Consider the following 23,998-nt stretch of genomic DNA (forward strand, 5'->3'; position numbering starts at 1 on the left):
CCCAATATTACATGATGAATGCTGCAATGTTTTCTACCTGTTCACTCAGGCCACTGCAGTGTGATGCCAGATGATGTTGAATTGTACTGCAACAAACTGAGCCATCATCTAATTTGTGCTGCATGATTTTTCTACTGACTGAGTAGCCTGCATTTTTACTTTAAGCCCTATTGTCATAATACATACTTCCTGTCCTACTTCATGTTCTTATGCAGTAGTTGTGATGCATTTCCTCACCTTATATTAAAGCACTTTTGATTGCTTCTGTGTGAAACGTGCCTCTCCCTGCTTTGTCCTGCCATGGGGAATATCAACTGGCACCAGAAAACAACTAAAAATGTATCCTCTAAGAAGAAACACCCACCCTATCACTTTACTTTTAATTGTGTGTGGATCACAGTCAATTAAGTATGCACTCTCCTCAACTCAGACTTCCTTATTTAATGTTAACTAAGTTTATGCATCATCTTAAAATGAAGTGCCTTTCGTCAGATATTGAGTTTGACTTGCAGGATGTATCGCAGCGGCCAAGACAATAATAAGATAATAAATCAAGGTCAAGGCATTGGGACAGGAAACTAAGATGAGCACAGAATGAATGAATGTGTGTGTCTGTCTGTAAACATGAGATCACATCCTGTTGAAGCGCCACAAGACTGGATACAGCTGCTCGTCATTATGGCAAACAAATCAACCGAGACGGAACATTTATGACCGCCACCAGAGAAACAACCAGCGAGCCGCTTATCTGCATGTTCATCAGTCACCTTCCCCTAGTAATGAGGAAGTACTGCATGTTCACATTTTAATTTGTGTATGCACATGAGCACAGATGCACAAAGAGCTCTGAGACAGGTAGAGAACCGGTAAAATATCTTTTGGACCCTCAAGCAATGAAGCAATGACGCGAAAACTCCTCCTAACAAAGAAAAAACACCAAAAAACACATTCTGCCAGCATCCCATCCGGTCCAGTGCCGAAACAAGCAGCACAAGGGATAAACAGAGAAATAAACAGAAAACATTCTCACTTTTCCCTTCTAAAATAATATCAATTCTTTTATGTAAATAAAGACAAAATACTTGACAAAAAGGCCTGAATCAGTGCGCACTAGCTGAGGAAATGGAAACTAAATTGTAGTTTTGGGCATGTCGTCAAAGCGGCGTGGTCTGCAGGGTTAGTTTTACTCCCAAATGACTGGAGGTTGAAGGGTTTTTTCTCATTTTGTTTTCGTCTTGCAGACGCACTTTACAGGAAATCACACTCTTTCTCGCATGCTTTATGCCTGTCTCCATTTTTCTTCCTCTTCCCTTGTATCCACTAAGCCTCCCTTTGCTCTCTCTCTCTCCACCTCCTATCTGCTCCTTGCGTCTTCTCTTGCTTTTTTCTCGCAAGGCCCCCCTCACTCCCTCCCGCTGTCCACATGCACGGCTAAGCAGGAAGGTCGTAATCTGAGCCAAATGTGGCAGAAGTTGAGACTAAATCCTCTCAGTTTTCCTTGCTTGTTTCCCCTCCATTTCCACAGGGCCACATGTCAGATATTGAGCATGCACATTTGCGTACTGAGTCACCAGTGCTACAGTGGTTGCACCTAAGAAAATACAGCAAAGAAATATCTTCAGCAAGAGACAGAAATAACTTTATATCCCTAGCTGTCTGTAAAGGAAGTGCAGTGAATAGAGAGAGACAGACCGGCAACACACAGTATAAAAAGTGGAAATTGGAGGCTTTCTATTTTTATGTAGAATGTTTTATGACCTCCAGATTTGGAATGTATCACCTCCCAGCCGCCTACGCCTGGATACTACTCAACCAGTAAAAGCAACGCATGAGCACAGCTGTCTCCAGATAGCAGCGCTACATAAACACACACCAGTATAAAGATAGCTGTTATAATATGATAACAGAGGGAGGCAAACGGTGCAAATAACCTGCCAAAAAAGTGTCATTTTGAGGCCACTGCATGTACACTGGCACAAAGGAAAAAAAGGACTAGTCCCAAACTCAAGACAAATCCTAACACTGAGACTGTAACATAATCCACGTTCTAAAAAAACTGAAAATCTTGAAGCCCTGATAATGACCCCTGAAGGCTGTAATTCATTATAACCTAAAGCAGCAAAGTAATGGATGTAATAAGCATCCTGACAATTTAGGTATTCATAGAATCGCTCCAGGAATTTGTCTGGAAGTGCAAAATTTGTCCAGAGGGTGGCACTGAAAGCAAGAAGAGCCATGGGGTCACCATAAGTATAAGGATTAATATGCAGAGGATGAAGAACATGCACAGAATATTTTATGGAAATAGTGTTGATTCAAGTTTTAACATGTTAACCAGTGCCGTTATGACAAAGGTCAGGGGGGTGACCAACATTATTAGGGATCACCCTTTTGGAAATAGTACAATTCAGACCAAAATTCATGCACATATGTTCAAGGTAATCTAAGGACATCTTGACTCTGAACCAACACTCTGGACAGACAGACAGACCAACCAACATCAATCACTCCTACATTTGTGGAAAGAAAGCAAAGCAAATTCCCACACTTCTAAAGCTTTTGTTGTGGCATAGCTGGATTAAATGTGTATCTTGTTCTTCCACTCTTGACCTGGTCGGCATGAGAGTTTAGTCCAACAAAACAATGACTCACCAGTAAGCAGTACCTCACCACAGTTATGGGGCATTTTTTGATGTTTTGCTGAAGTAAAACCAAATACTTCTGGCTCAAGTTACTACAAAAACATCTGATGCTCGGTTTGAGCTTGGCATCATATTCACACCTCATGTTTGGGAGGCTAGTCAGCGGCAGTAGCTAAAAAATTAAAAACCACCTCTGTGTTTGCCAAGAATAGATTTTACATTAGTTTACATCATGTTGTTTAAAGTCGTACACCCAAAAGTACAAAAGCTACCAATCTTGCTGTGAAACTAATAATACTTAATTGAATTTAATTACAACAAACCTTCCCTCTTTAAATGAGTAAATGAAATGCACTTACTGTGTATTCAACACAGATTAAAAAACAAGCACCTATCTCACGCAATCTCAATTTCCAGTCATTTTATACTTTTCATTTTGTCCTGATTCAAGCAAAGTTAAAGTGAGCTGAGAAATTCAGTTTCTTGACTGTATGAGTTCTTCTTTAACAGCTGTCGTGGGACCAGCCCTGCAATTCTCATCATCACCCTCCCTGACCTACATTCACAGAGAGTCTAGACTGACAAGATCGCGAGGACTCAAACTTGTGCTTTCAGTTGTTATTGTTACTTTACTGCTGCCTTTTAATATTAATACAGATGAAATGTAAAGAGAAGAAATCCTGAATAAACACAAAGTATAATTAATAAAAGGTTTAATTGTATATTATACTGAATTACAGAGCTCTGGTTAAAAAGGAAATGGTGAATTTATTCAGTGAGTAGATGTGACTAGACTTTGTGGTTTCAGAAACAGGTTAAATATATTTGAAGATTAGACGTAAGTGCATTTTGGTGTGTGTGTGTGGGTGTTAGCATGCATACGCCTACTTCTCTCAGTAACTCAATGAGTTTGTTGCAACTTACAAAATCAGGTTAACACGAAGCAGCAATAAACAGAAAAGGGAACCTGAGCAGCAACATAATAAACCAATGCTCAGAAACTTTCATCATAGTGTTGTTGTTGCCAAACTGTTGCAAGTTACTTTGATTGAGAAAGACAGGCCACGCTGAGAACAGTCACAATCAAATCATAAAAAAAACAAGGACAGTCAAGTGGCACTTAAATAAAAAACACAAACAGATTGTGTGTGTAAATGCCTCCTTTAGCAGTTGAAACAAACATAATATACTTTTGGCAACTGCTGAGTCATAAGAGTTACAGTTAAAAAAGCTTAATGGAGCAGGTACTCACTCGCTGCTGGTTGGACCATGGGAGGCTCTGTGACAGGTGACTGCACCCTTTCCACCCTGGTGTCTGCCAGGGACGGCAGGGGGGCACTAGGCACAGGAGGTGGGTGGTTGTTGTTCTCCACTGTAGTGCCCGACGCCAAACTGTCCAGCTGTCTGAAGACAGGCATCTCTGGCCTCCTGGTGGCCACCTCAACTGGGTTGAGGATGGGGGACGGGGGCTCTGCTTTTTTCTGAGACGGCTCAGGGATCCTAGAGACCGGGGCTGAGGACAGCTGAGCATCCATCCTCCGAGGAGGGGCAGGGGGCTCACTGGACCGTGTCATGCTGAGCTTGCTTGTGGAGCTGGGGATGGAGTTGGAGGAGCTGTCCAGTGGGGTACTCCGACTACTCAGGCTGACCTCAGGTCGTTTAAGGCCAAAGCGGGCAATCCCGGCACTGGGTGAGTTGTCAATCTGCTTGGAGGAGACCTCAATGGAGATTTCTGTGCGGCGGGAGGAGGCTGTGTCAGGGTTGCGACCCCCTGATAATTCAATGCGCCTCATGCCGGTCTTGGGGGAACGCAGATTGGAAGACTCAGAGGGGGAGGATCTGGAAGAGGAGTAGTCAGAGTTGCGGGAACTCAGGTCGTAACTCCGCTGGCTGGATGTGGAGGAGGTGGATGAGCGAAGGGGGTTGGTGGTCCGACGGGACAACGGTGAGGGGTGTGTGGATGAATCTGCCTCCTCCACCTCAAATGACCGTTTCAGCGCTGGAAAACACAGAACATTTGTGGTTAGACAAAAAAAACAGAGGACTCTGTTAGCTGATGCAGATGCTAGGTATTTGCTTCTGATACAGCACCAGGATCTGTATAATAACTACATTCATTACTCAACCATCTCACCATTCGTAAAACTCTCAAAACAAAACATGACCTGACAACTAAGAGAGACTCTGTCCTTTGGAGAATGTGATTATACTCTTTCATTCTGTGGTTGACATTGTTCAAACATGTTGCATTAAAGAAAAAAGACAACACTGCAACCCAAACCAGCAGCAGGATTTACAGGCCAAGCATTTCTAGGCTTCATCAGGGGGTTTGTGCAATCATTTTGACTCTTGGGGTTGTTGTGCAGGAGAAATACACAATATGAGAAACAGTCCTGACAAACAGAAAAAGACAAGCGCCTGCAAACTACTAACAAATTTATACCACATTGACCAGAATATACAGGAAACAGAAACATAAAATTAAACATTGCGGTAGCCACTAAATTACTCTAAATAAACGAGGCTAACGTTGATAAACTTACCGGATTTGACACGCTTCACGTAGCTCGACAGCATGGCGTTTGTATTGCCAGTTCCTATCCACGGGTTTTAATAATGACAGCTTCACACACTTATCTATCAATTAAAAAAACTGTCCAAAACTGGCAGAAGAAAACTCCTTTGAATTTAATCCCTTGAATACGGATATTACAGACAGAAGTTACACCGACATCTTTTGACGTCACCTCGCACACCTGTCGGAGACTAGACGCTCTGATTGATCGCGTGACCCCTTCTGCAGATTGATTACGTAGTTCATGCACAGAGGCCAATCCCCATTTCTATATGACTGAATAAGAAACAATGGACAAGACTTATTATGGTGATAACAAAATGTGCCATGACTTGTGGTTTTAGTGCTGTAATGGTTTTTCGTGATTATGCTGGTGTCAGGTCAAGTCCATTTTATTCATAGTCTAATATCACAAATCACAAGGTTTAGGATTTACAGTCTATGGATTTTGTGTCTTTATACCCTCGATTTAAATAAGGAAAAACTCACTCAAAGCCATGCCAATGGGAAAATATGCCATGCAGCCCAGATGGTCTGAGGGTTAACTTAAGTCACATTGATTTTGCATGTGGTTAGTTCAGTTATGCCATGCGTCATATTCTGTTTTCAAAAGGATAACTAATTTAACAGAAGTTCAAATAAATTACTCAATTTCACAGGAACTTTCTGCAAAATCACATCAAAACTGGCATTGAAACCCACACTAACCACTTCTCTCGCTCCATATCGATTTAATGTGCCAATATTTCATCAGCTGTTATTGTTGTTTGATAAACGCGCTTTCTGTAGCCACAGTTAGCATGTCACATGTGTGGATGATCGGAGAATAGGAGAAACTACAAGCCCTGGAGCAACAAGGCCTCTGTCCCAGATAAACACCAGAGCCTGCGCAGGCGTCTGGCCTGCTTAAAGGCTGACGAGCCAAGCACCAGCATGGGACAAGACCGCCTTCCTGGAAGTCACTGTTTTCACATCCTTCATATGTTTCAGCAGCTTTATGAGCTTTTTGATATCAGAGGGTCTACTGATAGGCAGCTGGTTCACAGTATGCTGGTTTAAATGGGTGTCTGAATCTTTGAGATTAACCTTCCTCAATTTTTCTTGGTGAATGGGTTCAATCCAATATAGGCTTTACTTCCTTTAAACTTTTTCTCATCTTCAGAGTGGTTATAGCAATTGCAGGCCAGCAGCTTATCACAGGCAATTGAACTCCTAATGAGCAGTTCCTGCACAGCTGAGGGTTGATGCTAATAATTTACACAGCTCTTCTCGGTAAAACGAAACCTCATGTATCTGCAGCCATATTGTATTGCACACCACTTGAGCATACATTTAGCACTTTAACAGCATAATGAATAGTTACCAGATATAGTATATGACATCTACAACCCATATTGTGATTTTTGCTTTTGTATTTTCAGTCCTGGTGTAATACATCTTCAAATATTTTTAGGATGTTTTCCATTTCTTCAGTAACTCCTCTGGCATACAGAATACTAGAAAAACAAATTCCTGAGCGCTTACTCTATGTGGCAATTTTGGCCCTTCTTCATTGCGCGGAGAATGACAGAAACAAATAGAAAGAGGGAGACAATGACAAAAAACATGAATCCAAACTCTGCCATATATGTTTTGCAGTATGCATCTCCACCATTAAAGATCATTGAATCTGTCTCTGACAATAAGCTCTGTGTGTCGTCCATGTGGGATAATGTAATTTAATTCCAGGAAAAAACTGGCTTTGAAATTTTCCTGGAAGACAGGGTTGTCGGTGTGCTCTGCTCTTCTTTAAGTATAAGAAATAAAAGCAGGAATGACGCACTATAGTGTACATTCAATGGACACTGCAGTAAAGGCATGACATATCTAAAGATGGTCTTTAAAAAAACAGCAGGACAGGAACTGAACTACAAATAGAGCAGCTAATTTACTGCAGCTACTCCCCTTTACACCCTTACATGAACATTACTTGAACCATTTGTTGATGTGTTCAGCTTTTAATTGCAAGAGCTTGAGCAGTGAATGCCTGCAGCTTATTCAAAGTGCCACAGACCTCCAAAGACTGTGTTTGACTGTGATTTTGATATAATGACCTGTTTGCTTTGAATTGTGCTAACTGTGCAGTGTGTGCCTGCTCTGTGGTGACTGAAGGCCCAACACAGTGAAGGCCATACAGACACAGTGGAGACAGAGGCCCCGTCAGCTGTGTTTCTCTCTCTCTGTACGTGTGTGTGTGTTTAAACACAGCTGTAGAGCAAAAGCAAACACGGCCTGGTTTGCCTCAGTTAGAGCCACACTCTGTGCCTCTGTTAACGTCATACCACACTGCATCATGAGATCTATGTGCATGTGCATGTGCATGAATGAAGGCAGATTTGTGCAGTCACTTTTTATGTGCCTGCGTGTGTTCATGACTGTGCAAAGTAGTGTATATTTGTGTTTGCATGGCGGTGTGTTCATAGCTTTCCATGTCTGTGTGTGTGTGAGTGTGAGTATGTGTGTGTGTTTCAAGGACAAAATCATTTGATGTCTGCTACTGTGAGGCGATAGCAATGATCACAGAACTTCCAGCCGAGCTAAGATAATCCTAATGAGCACCAATGCGAACCAAATGTCAGCACTGCTCTGCTTTTATTGACAACCTTAGTAGTTTTCCCTCTCTCTCCCCCACCTGCCTTTACCTTTCATTTGACCTCGAATTCAAACAAAATTCTGCTTTGAAGATGTCTGAACCCATTAACCTCGGACTCCATTCAAAACGATATACCGTAAACTTTCTGGCAGACTGAATTGCCAAGTATGAAAGACCTTTCAACTAACAGCCAGTCAGTGAATGAGCTGAATCCATGTTAAACTTGGTGAATTGAAACATGGCTAAACAGCCAGAAAATCACATGATAGTGCTACTCTTTTCTCCAGTGTAGCATGGACAGGATGAGCACCACACGGACATTCTCTATGCCTCTCTGAGCGTGACAGCAGATGAGTTGTATTGGTCAACAAGAAGACCTCCTTTTGTCTTCAGTTATCGAGGAAAACTGTGAATCAGTATAGACAGGAACTGCTAACTACACTACTGTTTTCCAGGAGAGTACAGTCTCCAAGCAATCAGCCATTGTACAACAAAGGTATAAGCTAATACTCTGGTAAATTGCACTTGAAGATATGGTATAAGGCAAAAATAAAACAAAATTACAATTGAAATTAAGTTTGACTTATGGAGCACTGATAACATTCATTCTCACATTGAAAGACAGCTCTGCAGTTTGCCACGGTGCCCTAGAAAGGCTCTGCGTGTCAAAATGTGCTTTGGACCAGTAACATATGAGCATTCAGCCCTTAAATAGTCTTAAAGTCCAACTCTCTTTCCTGGGGGTGTCTATTACTAACACTCTTTCCATTCCCTCCATAAAAAAACACTTGCTTCTCAAAGTACAAAAGGCAATCTTTCATCACAGGATAGTTGTTTTTAGCAATAGCATAGAACCTGTTGATAGCTCGGGGGTCTTGCCTGAGGTTGGTGCAGGTTTCACTCCACGTGTCCAAAATGGAGAAAAACATCAAGTTGCTTTAAAGCCTTAACAAAGACCTGCTGTGTTCATTTTACCTCAGACTGACCCTTGGAGCTTCCCAGCGGCACTGATGCTGTTGACGTCATCAGCAGGAAACCTGTCCTTGCTGGTGAGTATTGTTCGACATGATGATGCTCATAACGATGGAGACTCCCGAGGATGAGACACTTCCTCCCTCTAACACATGGGCTCTGTCAATGAGGCTCCTTGTGCTGTTTTGTCACAAGACTGAGTCCTCATGGTTAAAATAAATAGCATGTTAAGCCCATAAATATTTGCTAAAAATTATCTCACAAAAGACTGAACGACTGTTTGATCTCCCAAAATCTCTTTCCAATTCTTCTTAATAGCACAGTTTCATTGCATTCTGGGTTTTCAGAGCACTAACTGATTTAACAGAGTTCCTGAAAAAATCCAAAGCCACAGCTAAGTGGCAGTTGGCTTATAATAACAGTTTTCATTTTGAAAGGCGTTTGAGTTTCTGCCGTGATCCCTCATCAAATTTCTCACCATCACCATTAAGGAGATTTGTCCTACATAATATAAGGGATCTCTAATTTGGAAGGGATTGTTAAATCTGCCCTGCATATGATTAAAAAAGTAATTAGTGCACAAACTGGAGTGACGTAAGCTAAAAATGATTCATGTGGCCTTTTTATAAATTAGAGTAATTTTAAAAAAAAGAAAAAAAAGAATACACAGGCACAAATATACACTTTATGAGACCAATAGCAGCTGGGATCACGAAGAAGCTCTATCCATCTTCAATACTTATTTAAGGTATCTATTAACAACTCACTTCCTAACAGGGTGATTCTCTGAACTGTATCTCATCATGCCATGCAGATCTCTAAAGAGAGGCCCAGCTGTGCTTAGATCCACTCCTCCGCTGCCTACCCCGACATTTTCACCCACCACAGAAATCTGCTCCTGTGGAATTTCCTCTCACTGGATCAGTGAATCCCTTTAACATTCAGCTTCGAGACACAGCGGAAAAGAGAGGAAATAGATCAACTGAGAGAAAAGAGACTAGTATCAGCTTGTCAGTGCAATTGAAATAGGAATCAATATAAAACAGATGTCTGCTTCATGAGATATGAAATATGATATATGTTTATACTTCCTTCAATCCCTCATTTGGAGGGAAACACAAGAGCATGTTTGCAAGAGAGCAGATCTCTTTCAATGAGCTGTAAAATATGACACTGTATGAAAATGTGTGTGTGTTTGTGTGTGGGTATCGAGTCTATCATAGGCTACTTCTGGAGACAAATTTCAGACTAAGACCAGTTCATTGGGGATAGCTTTTCCAACTGGGGACAAAAGCCATGTCCCCAATTGGGAAAAAGTTGATTTTAGGGTCAGTGGTAGAGGTTAGGATTAGACAGGTAGTAGTCATGGGTGAGGGTAAGTCTCCAGAACATTAATGCAAGTTTATGTAATGTCCCAAAAAGTGACCATGATCTGATGTATGTGTTAGTGTGTGTGTTAGTGTGTGTTAATTCTGCTGAGCGGAAGGCCCAGTATCCTGGTCAGTGATCTGTCAGTCTGTGTGGGGGTGAGGTCACAGCTGAGGTCATCAGCCTCACGGGCAAGAAAATCCTGTCCTCTGTTTCTCTCAGCTTCTCACTAACGTCATCAGCAAAGGGCGTAGCATGAGTGAATCTCAGTCACTGTTCAACAATGACATGGCACAAACATGTCGAGAAAGAAAAGCCTACTTTAGTGTACAAACGCACTGCACAGATTACAATGGTGTGTTGTAGGCTGATAAATTATTGAAGAGCTGCAACAATTAGTTGATTAATTGATTTGTCAATCAACAGAAAATTGTCATGGGTCATGTTTTAAGAAGAAATACCCACATTATCTGGTTCAAGCTGGTTTATTTAGTCTTCTATGATAGTAAACTAAATATCTTTGGGTGTTGACTATTGGTTGGGATGAAAGAAGACACCTGTAGATGTCACTTTGGGCTTTGGGGAAAAGTGATTGACATTTTCATGATTTCACAAATGTTGGACCAAAGGAAAAAATAATCTACAGATTAATCTGTAATGAAAACAATTGTAAATTGCAGCCCTAAATGATTGTCATGGAAGACTTAATGACATTCAATTAATAAAATGTACCATATTTTCTGTGGTTTTGTAGGTGCTTGAAAGGAAATTCAAATGGGGTATCCTTTCAGATGTAGAACACTCTGTATTCTTACCTCTTCATTAGTAGTTAATTAGTAAATAATAATAAATACTAATAAAATATGTTTAAGAGTCTAACGTAGAGAAAGTGAATAACTCATTTAAAAATGTGCCAAAAGAAGTGGCCACAGTGAAGTGAGAAGCTACTTACTACTATTTGCTCTCCAACCCTGATTCTTATCTACTTTTTGGCTCTCAGGGGACTCACGCCTGCTGTATCTGTGCCATGCTGTACTCACTGAGCCACACAGGCCCATACATCATGGCACGTGGTGTTGACACAAAGGTATTACCACACTCTCAAACCCAACCAGGGGCAACACACACCACTGACAATCACAACAGTGGCCTATTATGTTGGCGTTACACATGAGAACAAGGGATAAAAGCATGACTTCAACTCACATGGTTAAAGCACACTTAAACTCTCTTTTTTGAATAGCACTTATCTTTCTGCTCTGTTGCGCTGTGTAAAGAGGCAGTTTCAAGACCTAAACGCAGGGAGAGTGGGAGACAGAGATATTCACCATACATACCACAAGCAAACTGGTGTTGACAGAGGAGCAGCCCCAGACAAGTGCGGATGCGTCCCTAATGGCTATGTGTTTGTGAGAGACAGGAGACAGATAGTCAGACAGACAGACAGGTTTGGGGAAAAGGTGTTGACCTGTCAGGATCAACCCCCATGTAGCTTGTCGCATCCACCACCAGTCAGGTCAGGGGAGAGGGGGCTGAGGATGGACGAGCTGTTGAGAGAGGAAAATGGGGAAGCACAGCCAGAGGATGAGGAGGTGGAGGAGGAGAAAGAGTGGGAGGAGAGGGATGACAGGGGGAATCTGTGGGCCAGGGGCAGAGAGATGAAAAGGATGAGGAGAAGAAGAGCCCCACAGAGGGGGGAGGTGTGCCAGGTGTTCCCCTCACAGCCGTATGGTCAGTTACACACACACACACACACACATACACACACACACACACACACACACACACACACACACACACAGCCTTTGTATGATACAGGTTGCTCTAAATCAGTACCACGCGTTCCTCAGAATGCTGGATTTCTCTCTCTCTGACATATGCAGCCATGGCTCAGATACAGACACCAACATGACATCCATAACAAACACACACTCGTACATCTCAACAAAAGTTAAAGAACCATGAGAAGCAACACTTTTAGCACGATTTCCCTTTCAAAATACCACAGCGAACCACAAGATGTCAACGAACCCTTCACAGTCATTTTTTCCAGATCCGCACAGTTCCAATCAAACATGTGGAAACTATCTATAGTGTCCTCATGGCAGGGTTAGAAAGTGGCTCACTCCGTAGAGGGACGAGAAGAATAAGAAAAGCAGTGGAGCTGCAGAGTGCAAGAGAGAAAGAAACTAACCTTCAAAGTCTGATATGATCCCTTCCAAGTGAGCGTTGACAGTGGAATCAGACATTTTGGGGAGCAGAGTGTGTGTGTGCGTATGTGTATAATGCAAGAGAGAGGGAGTAGGGTTCCCTTTCCCCAGCAAGGAAAAGTCCTCCTTGGGCGCAGTCCCGCTTTTAAACAAATCCCAAATTAGGAGTCAGTGCAAGAGAGAGGAGGGGAGGGAAAAAAAAAACAAGCGTGGAGCTGCTCACTGATCCAAACCCTCGGCTCTCTTCTCTCACTTTCCCTATCACTCCTCTCTTTCTTAAAGCAGTAACTTATTTTTCTCTTCTCCTCCTTCTCAACTTCCAGAGCTTGCAATGTGCGAGCAATGATAACCCCCCTCCCTCCCTCCCTCCCTCCCTCTTTCTCTCTAACTCCCTGTCTTCCCTCCCCCTCTTACCTCCATACCTCCCTCCCCTCTCTACAGCCGTCCTCTCAGACGGATTCTTTTCTGTGAAAGCTCTCATTTTTGACTGGGCTGGTCAAATTATACGCATGCTGACATTCAAACCCACTTCCTGTAGGCCCAATCACATGACTAACATACTCATGGCAACTGAAGAAATGCACAGATAGGTCATTGCTGAGATTTTTTTTAAAAGCCTGGCTGCTGTGTACGCCAACATCTGCATCCTATAAGCACATAAATCAACGCGCACACTTATAGTCACATAATAAAAAGACGTGTCTCTATTTAAATGTATATCTTACAGTAGATGGAGTGAAAAGTCACATTGGATAGATAAATAAATCCAGGGTGAAGACGGGATAATTTTATGGACTAATATGGTCAAGACAGGCTCAAGCAGGCGGTTAGTACATCGCCTGACATGCTCAGTCACTGTGGAGGCAGACATCAATAAATAAGTGGCCTAATGACTTAATGACCATGTGAATGAGCGTCTGTGTGTGGGGGCGGGGTGAGGGTGCACAGAGGCGTTGGTCAGTGTGTGTGTGTAGATATGCATGAGTTTGTGTGGTAGGATGTGGTAGCTGGGAGATGTCTATATCTGTGTGTGTATATGAGTATGTCAGGGATGAATCATGACTGAGTACAATTGAGCACAATTCACAACTTATCCACTGGATTGTCTTGGTAAAATTCGTCATGCACACACAATTCTTGCTTCCAAAAGTATCTAGATCATGAAAAACTGCTGTCTTAAGCCTTGGTGTAAAATCACCTCCATTTCCTTGTGATAGGAGACTCCCCTCTCACAAGGCTCATAACTCTCTTTTAAACTGCAAAGATATACTGCTTTAAAAACAAAGGCAGCCCTGGGAGACAACGATACCTGAGGCTACAATGAGAGGAGACACGTGAAATGAAAAATGGGGTTGGAGAGATGAAAGAGAGCAGAGAGATATAGAAAATGATTTGGATTTAAGCTGTAATAAATTATCCAGGATGTAAAGTGCATTGGAAAATTCTACAGTTTCCTCAATAGTTCTTGTCCCATGTGCGAATTATATTAAAGTGTTTGGAGCTAAATTCTTGCACGTCAGGCACGCTTACGGCCAATTTGCTGCTTACATTGGAATGTAAGTTAGTTGTCTGGCTTACAAAGTTAGCTGTCTGTGTTGATTTATGCATGTTTACCTCTCATTAACACAAATGTGCACAGATGAGTCCACAAACAAACACTGACACGCAGATTTAAAAACAAATGGGAGGCTTTACCATACCAAAATCTGCAACCTGAGATTTATCTTACACCATTTCTCCCACTATTGAACCATGCAAAGTATGTAACCCACAATATGTGTGAGAAACTTCTGAAAAAGCTAATGGTCACTTAATATCTCTGGCTAACATGAAAATTGGACTTGTGCCGGGAATTTTTAAAAGCAGCCTAGCAGCTCAGGGTAAAAATGCATATAAATTATTTGTCCCTTTCCGTAGGAAAGTGGTCTCCTCCTTTGTTCTCATGTGGATAAGTGACAGCGCAGTGTTCATAAAGATATTTACTGCCTTGGCAAAAAGTCTTTCTACCGATCCTTTTGCCACATCAAATGTGAATTCATCTAAAGTTTAAGCACATATTTTAAGTGTTTTCCCAAAGTATAAACCCCACAATATCTGCCCCTCTTTCTCCAGCAGAGGTCAGTGTTGTACCTATAGATACAAACTGTCGCTAGGGGCAACGGTGATAGTGGTAGCTGTGTCACTAGGGCACAGTAATGTGATCTGGAAAGAGATAAAGATGGAGACACGGGGAGAATCCTGCTCTGGACACACCCTCAACCCACACAGTATGTGCTGCCCAACATATGTGTGTCAGATTCTTCCGCTTCCTGGCACACACATGCACACCAAACCACACACAAACAACAAATATGTCTACAGCAGATGCATGCAAAAAATATCAACATGCATACATTTAGGCAAATGCATGTACTTAGCCCATCACCCAAAAATACACACGCACACACGCACATATAGAAAAGCACACTTCCTTCCACTGCATAACCCTGCAAGCCCCAGCAAGCGCAGACAGCGCTAATCCAATCTGCTGTAACAACTGTCACACTGGGAAAAGACAAGAATGTTTTTCACCACAGATCTGTAAAGAACTCCATTCATATCATAGCAGTCATAGTGATAGGAATGCATTAGCACTCAGTATATGCGGCTCTTTGAGGAAACCTTTTTTAATCAGCCATTAGCAGAACATATGAATTGGATATGATGGGTTATGGTGTGTGTGACACAGAGAAGTTTCCATAGTCATGTTAAATCTATAAAATTAGCATTTCATGTTGTGAATCCCAGTGCACTGTTTCTCCTATCCGTTTCCTTATGGCCAAAGAAAAGCAAACTGCTGCTAAAATAATACAATTCTTCCTCTTTGGCTCATGATGGTGAGGTACAGGAGTAAAACAAGTCTAACTGTTTATTATGCCAAGAATGATTTCATCATGAGGAGATAGAGCTGCTGTCTGATGGAGATTCACCTCTGTCTAAAATTAGTATTGATAATGGTTTATAACTTTTGTATAAATAAAACAAAACAGCAACAACAAAATTAAGGTCCATCAAATGCAAAGAGTGGATCTGTTGGGGTTTCCTGTACATTAGTGCCTTGTGGGGTCTTTCAATATAGGCAGCTGCTGGTGTTATGTTGCATTGCAGCAGCAAACAGATGAAGAGAGACAGAAACAGCCGCTGACCACTTAAAGAAACCCAGACCACCACTACTCAAAGTGGGTCCTGCCCTCCTGAAAGCTGAAAAATGAGAGGAGCAGAGTGGGAGGAGAAGAAAGGAGAACTACTTCTATAAACGGATGCCAGGCTGGCGTGGCAGTTGCTAGGGCGATGCCAAGGCAACAACAGGTTGCAAATGTCAGCGGTTGATCTACACACACACACACACATACACACACACAAGCACACGCACACAAGCACACACACGCACACATGCACAAAGACACTAACAGATTTTCACATGTCTCGGCGCCAGTCTGTCCCCTACCCTGCAGCCCAGCCTGTGCCAGTGGACAGAGGTCCTTCAGCTCAAAGAAATGTTTGAATGGTAACCAAACCTCAAACGGACAGTGGGATGCAAGGATACACCTGAACGGTTTTATTCATAACCATTAATGCTATGTCAACTCTTCCTTCTTATAATAAGAATAATAACCTAATATATGTAAATGTAAGGTTGTAACAGATTGAGAATCTAAACCTAACAACTTGTTTCACTAGCCAACATCTATCTGTCCCTGCAGATTTCATTAATCATTTTTTACCACCACATATGTGGCAGATGGAAGAAGGGAGAAATATCTTGGCAGATATAAAAGTTAGTTAATAATTGTGTAATTAATCTATTGTATCTTATTACTTTAACAAATTAAACATTTGTAAAAATAGATGTATGATGTGATTTAAAAGACTGTCTTGATGTGAAGTCCTCATAGAAAAATGTACGCCATGAGGAAAAAGTTAATGAATTTAGTAACATTTTATCTGCTGAAAGCTGTTTAACAGGTAATGCAAGTATGTGAAGTAGAAGACAGTTTTATATCATGAACACTGATCAGTGTTTCATTTCAGGTCATGTCAGGTTTTGACAGTCATTGTTAGTTTTAAACATTAGCAGCACCAGCTACAGAGGAAACTCCAGCTTCCTGCTGAGTTCATCCTAAAACAACAAAGGCTTTGTTGGCCTTGATGCAGACAACTCATCCATGAGTCAGGCTGTGTCAAATAAGCCATCTGGAAGAGGTAAAATCTGTGTGCATTTTGATGAGTGCTTGCATTGACTGTGTGTGTACATATGTACATGTGTGTATATTTTGGATGTAACTAGCTAGTTACCGCAGCTTTGTTTACATGGCAACCCCCATAATAAGCAGCTCTACCTGGCTCGGGACTTCAGATGGGTAAGAGGGGGAGAGGAGAGATGGATGGAGGGGAGTCAAAAGGTGGGAAAAGGTGTGCCAGCTCTCTGCCTGGATAAGAGAGAAAGACAGAAGGAGGAAAAGAGAGATGTGAGGTGACACTGAATCCCCCACAGTTTTAATGCAAGGAAGAAGGAAGGTTTATCCCTGCTTTGTGTGAGAAAGAAAGACAGGAGGAACGAGAGACTTAGCATGACTAATGGAATCAGCAGCACTGGTAATATAAACATAGCCAGAAGTTCCTGGCTTTTAATACATTACAGTACTATACTTTAAGTTACATGTGGGAATGAACGGCAAGTAGTGAGGACTGCTGACAGTCCAATATGTTAATAGATGTTTGCAAACAGAAGAAAACTAAACACTTGTACAGCTGAAGATGATCAGTGTTCTCATGTAGTTTTGTATGGGTCTGCATTATTTGTTGAATGTAATTGTATGTAAATGTAGTAAAGATTTGGGGCAGCAGGTCACACAGCTTCACAATAGTACAGACACACGCACATGAAACCCCATACTGTGGCCCCATAGCCCACATGGTGAAGCAGCTTCATCTAAAGTATATGCACAGCTGTAGTGACAGCAGCTGCCGTTAACCAAATGTTAAACAGCAGCACCCAGCCAGGCTCCGCTAACTTTAATCAAATACAGCACCTGTTGGAAACATGGCTCAACTGCACTGCACTGCATATACACACACAAACACACTGGTACGCCCTCTCAATTGCTTTTGCTGGTGGTTTTCTTTGCATGTATGTGCTTCAGTATATCGACTGTCTGCACACATGCTGCTAACTGCACGTGTGTGTGTGTATTCCTCCATGCATGGGATGGAATGGCTTGGTAAATAGAGAGAGCAGCTGTCCTCCATCAGAGATTAATCTCAATAGGCCTCTCTCTCACTTTCTCCCACCTCCACCCTCTGCTCCATCTCTCCACCGGGTAATAACACTGTTTAGTAATTCAACAAGACTGCATTGTGATCAACTTCCTATTTGCTGCACATGCATATTGTACAAGTCAGAACGTTGCTATGGCAACTCACCCAAAACATCACTTAAGTGCCACCAGGAAGCAAAGTGGCTGTAATTTCCTTTTACATTTTTTTCTTCTTAAAACTTTTTCAAAACAAGCAGACTGTGACAAAAAACAACAGAGCTCTGAAACCTGCAGTATCTAAGTCTTGACAACTGACAGACACTGACATTAAGGTAAAGATTGTGTGAGATTACATTATGGATTTTGAAATGCCCAACTCATCACCTCCACCTAGTGGGGGAAGCATATATTACATATCAAACTATCTGTATATTCAAGATGAATCAGACATCTTTCATTGAACTAATTAGTCCGAGGGTGAACTAAGGTCGCTAAGGCTATTCTACAAAGAGTCATTAGCTTGAGATTTCAACATGCGCTGACTATTACTGTGTCACACAGACTTTCATCAAACATCATCAGCTGACCTCACTGTGACCAGAAAGAATAGGATGTGTCAGCCCCTTTACGCTCCATTCACAATCTCTGTGGCCGATGAACAGTTTCCGTTGAGACCATCATCACTGTTGATTCACGTGGGAAGAAAACACAGGAAACAAAGGGAGCTTTGCAAATCACCATCAACACCAGTGAGGGAACGTGAGGGAGGAGGGAATTGAATTGATTTGACCAAGGCAGATGAAAGTTACTTATGAGACATGTGCATATAAAGCAATATCAGGAGCCAGAAGAAGTCATTAGACCACAAGCAACTGAAGGGGTTAATGCCTTAACTTTGCCATGAGCTGCGCACACAAGAAAGCATGAATACATAAATACTGCTGTGAACATTCACACACATCAGAATTATACACAAAGCATGTCTCGCTGGAGCTCTTACAGCTCCCTGGAGGAAGCACCTGGAGACAAGAGGCCACTCTGAGAGAGAAAGAGAAAGAGAGAGAAACAGAGAGAGAGGGAAGGGAGGGTAACACCTCCATCACACACACACTTGTCAATGATCTCACCTAAACCAAAATTTCACATACCGTGTAGGTGCCACAACTATGCCAGGTCACAAACATGCACACATGTGCACACACACACACGCACACACTAACATGCACATGCTGCTGCAGACACTTCACCATTTCCACTCCAGCTAAGTTTCTTCATTCCTTTTTTTTTTACAATGCTCACACTAACACTCATAAAAATACCATTAAATAGCAGACAGTGCTGCGTCACTGATGATGACTTTAGCATAATGTACTCACCCCCCCCCCCCCCCCCCCCCCCACACACACACAGACTAACTTTTATCAATTCAATATGCATGTGGTTTAGAGTATCCAACAGGGAAAACAACATCACAGCTGGGAAAAAGTAAGGATTTTTTAATGCAAAGTTGGCCTTTACTTTCCAAGCAGACTGAAGCAGGCTTTCTCTGTCCTGTTAGCCAAAGGAGTGACTGACTGATGGCCGAAGCGGGATCAGAGCCACAAGGGACAAGAGTAGTACTGTTCAAACAGAGCTCCTTCCTGTTTTCACACCAAAGGAGAATGAGAGAATGCAGATGGAGGAAAAGAGAGAGAAAAATGTCTAAGAAATAAGTGCAGCGTCTGTGTCATTTCACCACAGAGTCAGCTCCTCAGAAAGTTTTTTCATTGTATTTCCATGCAGCAAACGTGAAAATGTGGAAAGACTGGCGAGAGATGGTGACTGCCTGACGACCTGTAGAGACAAAAATATTTCACGGGAAACAATGGGACAGGAGGGAGGAGATGGGGCGGGGGGCACAAACAGAGATAGAAAAGCCTGCAAACATTACAGGCACAGAACAGATAAAGACAGATCTACAAAAACGGGTCCGCTAAGCTGCTACACAAACCCTGCAGAGCTCCCAGCTCCAGCTCCAAACCCCAAAGAAAACATGCAGTCAGCAAACAGGACAGAATGAGAGAGTGGAAAATACCATAGAGGGGAAAATAGAGGCAGGCTCTTACAGAAAAGACACTCGATCACTGTAAAAGAGTTGATTGAAGAGCCTTAAACTACACTCTCTTTTCCATTCAAGAGGAGAAGTGTGTGCTCATCTGGGCTGAGAGTTTATCTTACCTGAGAATTTGTCCCCCTCCATAACCAGATCACTCCCTCCACAGCCACATGTAGTGTCTGCTCTTTGACTCCACTCTCTCTCTCTCTCTCTCTCCCTCTCTCTCCCTCCCTCTCTCTCCCTGTCTTTTTTTGGACTTCCCTTTCTCTCGTCCCTCTCTCCCTCCCTCCCTCTCTCTCTCCCTCCCTCCCTCCCTCCCTCTGTTCCTCTTCCTCCTCTTCTTACTCTCTCTTTCCTTTTGGGCTCTCTGTTCTCCCTCCCTCTCCCCCAGTTTGATTCCTTCAGTGTGTTTTGCTAATGAATTCAGAATTACGACATCCCCCATGTGCTGATCATATGTTGCATTCGCCACTCTCTCTTTCTCTTTCCCTCTGTTTTCTTCTCTTTCTTCTGAGCAGACCAAAAAGACTGAAGCCGCATTGTATCTTGAAAATAGAAACCATTAGCTCTGCCATGTGACATGGACAGGCTCCTCCAGACTAAAATAACCCGTTGGACTTGCAAACTCTTCTGTCAGCTACTTATAATGTTCCTTGTGTGTGTGTGTGTGTACTGTAGCCTTGAATCATATGATACCAACAACAATCTTGTCAAACCGGTGTCAAGACATTCCCTAAAATATGTCTAGACTTTTACATGATGAATCAGACACTGTTCTGCCTCTGGAAACATGTGGAGGAATGATAGCCTGTTGAAATAATACTGATGTGCAAAATACAATACAGGACGGAAGCAAGAGAGGCAATTGATCAAAACACACTTCCTCAAAATGTTTTCAAGGGCCAGCGATTACTGCAGTAGAGGCAGCAGGCTTGCACCTACTGGCAAGGGAAGACTGTAGACAGACAGAAAGGGAACTACCAAGTGTGTGTGTGTGTGTGTGTGTGTGTGTGTGTGTGTGTGTGTGTGTGTGTGTGTGTGTGTGTGTATTATGCAGATTAGTGAAACCTCCGTGCATGGTGTGGACCCCTCTCTTTGTTCAGGAAACCCAGATGACCTCTGACATTTTGAGCGTTCCTCACACTGCACTGGGGGGTCAGAGGTCACATGGAAAGCGTCTGAGCACTGATAGAAAGATCAAACACACCCAGACCTGTCAGTCTGCTGTCTTGTGCAACACACACACACACTCCTCCAGTGACTTTGTGTATTGCATGTTGACCTGAGTGCACCTTTATATTTGTGCATTCACACTTGTAATTAGTGTGTATTTTACTGTATGTGTGCTTGTTTTTAGTTTGTCTCCACTCATATATTTACTGATTCTTTAATTAAAGCCACCCATCAAACTTTGAGCTAATGAAAATCTGCACTTTGGCGACCCCAAATGGCCAAAATAAATCATGCCCTGCAAGTTAGTAGATAACAGTTTAAAAAGCCAGGAGGTGTAGGGAGTGACAGTTTTCCAGCCCAGGCAGTCTGTGATGCCAAATAATACAATTCACTCTTTCCTGTAACTTTTGCTTAATTATGTTGTTGCTTATTTGCTTTGCTGAGAAAAAAAAGAAGTTTAGATTATGTGGAGGTATTATTTTCTGGTTCTTCTTTTCACAGTTAGACATTTTGAAGCACAGAGGATAAGATAAACACACACAAATAAAATGAGTAGGATGAGTAAATAAGCACAGGTTGCTGAATCCTTGTTAGCAGCTGTAACAAAAGTAATAATTCTAATGTGATTTCAACAAATCATTGTTGTGTGTGTGTGTGTGTGTGTGTGTGTGAGTGTGTGTGTGTGTGTGTGTTCAGGATCTGCTGACTCCCAGATGGGAATAATCCGCACACAGATCAACAATAGGGACAGTGTTGGATAGACCTGTGTATGTGCGTGTCCGTGTGTGTCCGTGTGTGTGTGTGTGTGTGTGTGTGTGTGTGTGTGTGTGTGTGTGTGTGTGTGTGTGTAGATGAGTTGAGGTTACAGTAAAGCATCCTCCCAAAACACCCGCCTGCCAGCTCGTAAATCTGCCCTGTTGGCAGATGTTTTGTATGGGGCATCTCCCACCAAATGCCAATTCGCATTCCCACTCACCCACACCCACACACAGACACACACACACACACACACACACACACACACACACACACACACACACAGACACACACACACACGCCCTGTGGCGACTGCATCAACGTCGGGGAGGTCTGCTGACAAGCAGCGCCTTATCCGCAGCCTTAAGCATTTCCCCCCAACCTGTGTGTGTATACCCTAAATGTAGCAGCATCTGTGTGCTGTGTGTGTTACTGTCTTTCAGCATGCTTTGTGTGTGTGTTTGTGTGTGTATCTGCTCACTTTTTGCCTGTCTGTCACTCTGGTTCACAACTAGAAAAGCACAGTGTATCAAGAAGTCAAGGTGCTCTGATGCTCACAAAGACTAAAAATAATATTTACTGTATTGTTGTATATAAACATAAACATATAACAACAGATCAACCAGCAAGTGAAGATTGACCATGGGGACAGTTTTGTACATTAAGTTCAGATCAAATTTTGAGGGCACAATTTTGATTTTGTCTATTGAGTTCAAAACTATGAACTCACAATTAAATTTTCACACATCTAAATTCAGCTGTGAGAATCAAATTTATTTCACAGTTAATTATCCAGTCTAACAGTAAGAGGCTGGACTTCAAACCAAATCCAATTGAGTTTTCTTCTTGGGTTTTTCTGAGTTTGCACAGAGGGATAAACAGTCAAACCTGAAGGAAGTATTACTGCCCATTTGAAAGCAACAACATAATTTCTCTTGTGCCCTCAAAACACTGACTACACTCATGTTGCTGTCCTTGTTTGCTCTCATTACTGGTTCTCCACAGACATTTACCGACGCAAACAAACATACTATCTAGACTCTAATCTGTGCTGACACACACACTTATGCACACAACTACCATGTACTGTCAGAATGTGTATTCTGTGTCATTGGCAACTGTCTGCAGGATGAATACACATCCTGCACCCCACGCAGCCCCTCACAAGGCATGTTTGTGCCTACACATACTGTCTACAGTTTGCGTGTGTAAAGAGAGCATGTGTGTGTGCGTGCTCCAGTACCCCTCCTCTTTCCCTCCTCTTTGTGCTGATGATGCAGAAAAGATTGCTCTTCCCACTGGGAGAAGATGCCTCAGTGGTGAGACTCAGCCACATCTTCAGCTTGCATTCCAATACTGTGCAATAGCTACGCACATATCACACACACACACACGCATGCATGTATAAACACAAACACAGAAGGGGAAACATCAGGAAACACAGAAAGTGTGATGTGAAAGATAAAAATATTGAAAAAATGGTCTTGTACTTGACTGACGGTGATACTGTAGAGATGCTAATGAAAGTCTGATAGAAGAAGTCTAAGGTTAAAGGTAGCAATAAAATATAATGATATACCAGAGTACACAAGAAGAGCTGCTTTCTTTTGATGACATCTTTCGGTCTTTCGTTCAGACACTTTGCCTCCTTCTGCCAATAAAGCTATCTTTACCACTGCGTCTGTGATCGATGTTTACCAGCTATCAGATGTTATCTGTGCAGGAATCAGCTCTGCCGTCAGCTTTACCACATCCGTCTGATAAAGGTCAGTGACACTAACTTATAAAATACTTAACAGGAATAGCAGGTTATCAAGTAGAAGCTGGAAAAGCCCCTGTCTGACTTTGATAATGCTCAAATGTAGGTGGATGACAGAAACAAAGACATGGATCACAGTTTTATAGATGTAGTGACTGGATGAACTAAATATATGTATGCACTGAAGTACATATGGATGTAATGACAATTTGACAGATGTACTGTATGTATAGATGCAAATGATGGGTATGCAGTCTACTTACTGGGACTGGTGATGCCAGATCCCTCTTTTTCTGTCCTCCTCACTCGGGTGCTGGACGATCTCGCTGTAAATGGGGGCAAACAGAAGGACAAATTAGTAAAATCTCCCAAAAGGTTGAGAGAATTGAAACTGTGATCAACAAACGTAGCATTAAATGACACATTCAAGTGCATTGAAGCAGCCTTCGAGCGACACCTGCTGCCAATTCAGTATCGGAAAGGAACACCAGCTAAATCTGTAAAAATGCAACATATATA

At 42.3% G+C, this 23,998-nt stretch overlaps 1 protein-coding gene across 4 annotated transcripts in view; it reads right to left on the bottom strand.

Annotated features, from left to right (window-relative positions):
• Positions 1-23,998, bottom strand: part of LOC128378331 (septin-9-like) — a 71,629-nt gene that overhangs the window by 36,379 nt on the left and 11,252 nt on the right. Inside the window, exons 2-3 of one of the 4 annotated variants that reach the window (XM_053337814.1) lie at positions 23,743-23,805; positions 3,895-4,641 (exon numbers count right to left, since the gene is read on the bottom strand). In XM_053337814.1, coding sequence (XP_053193789.1) covers positions 3,895-4,641; positions 23,743-23,805 — 810 coding nt within the window. Of the gene's footprint in view, positions 1-3,894; positions 4,642-5,185; positions 5,238-12,383; positions 12,566-19,913; positions 20,023-23,742; positions 23,806-23,998 lie in introns of those variants that run through there. The other 3 variants (XM_053337817.1, XM_053337815.1, XM_053337816.1) reach the window with 3 other exon arrangements.

Source organism: Scomber japonicus, chromosome 18 (assembly GCF_027409825.1).
Source record: "Scomber japonicus isolate fScoJap1 chromosome 18, fScoJap1.pri, whole genome shotgun sequence".
NCBI classification, from domain to species: Eukaryota; Metazoa; Chordata; class Actinopteri; order Scombriformes; family Scombridae; genus Scomber; species Scomber japonicus.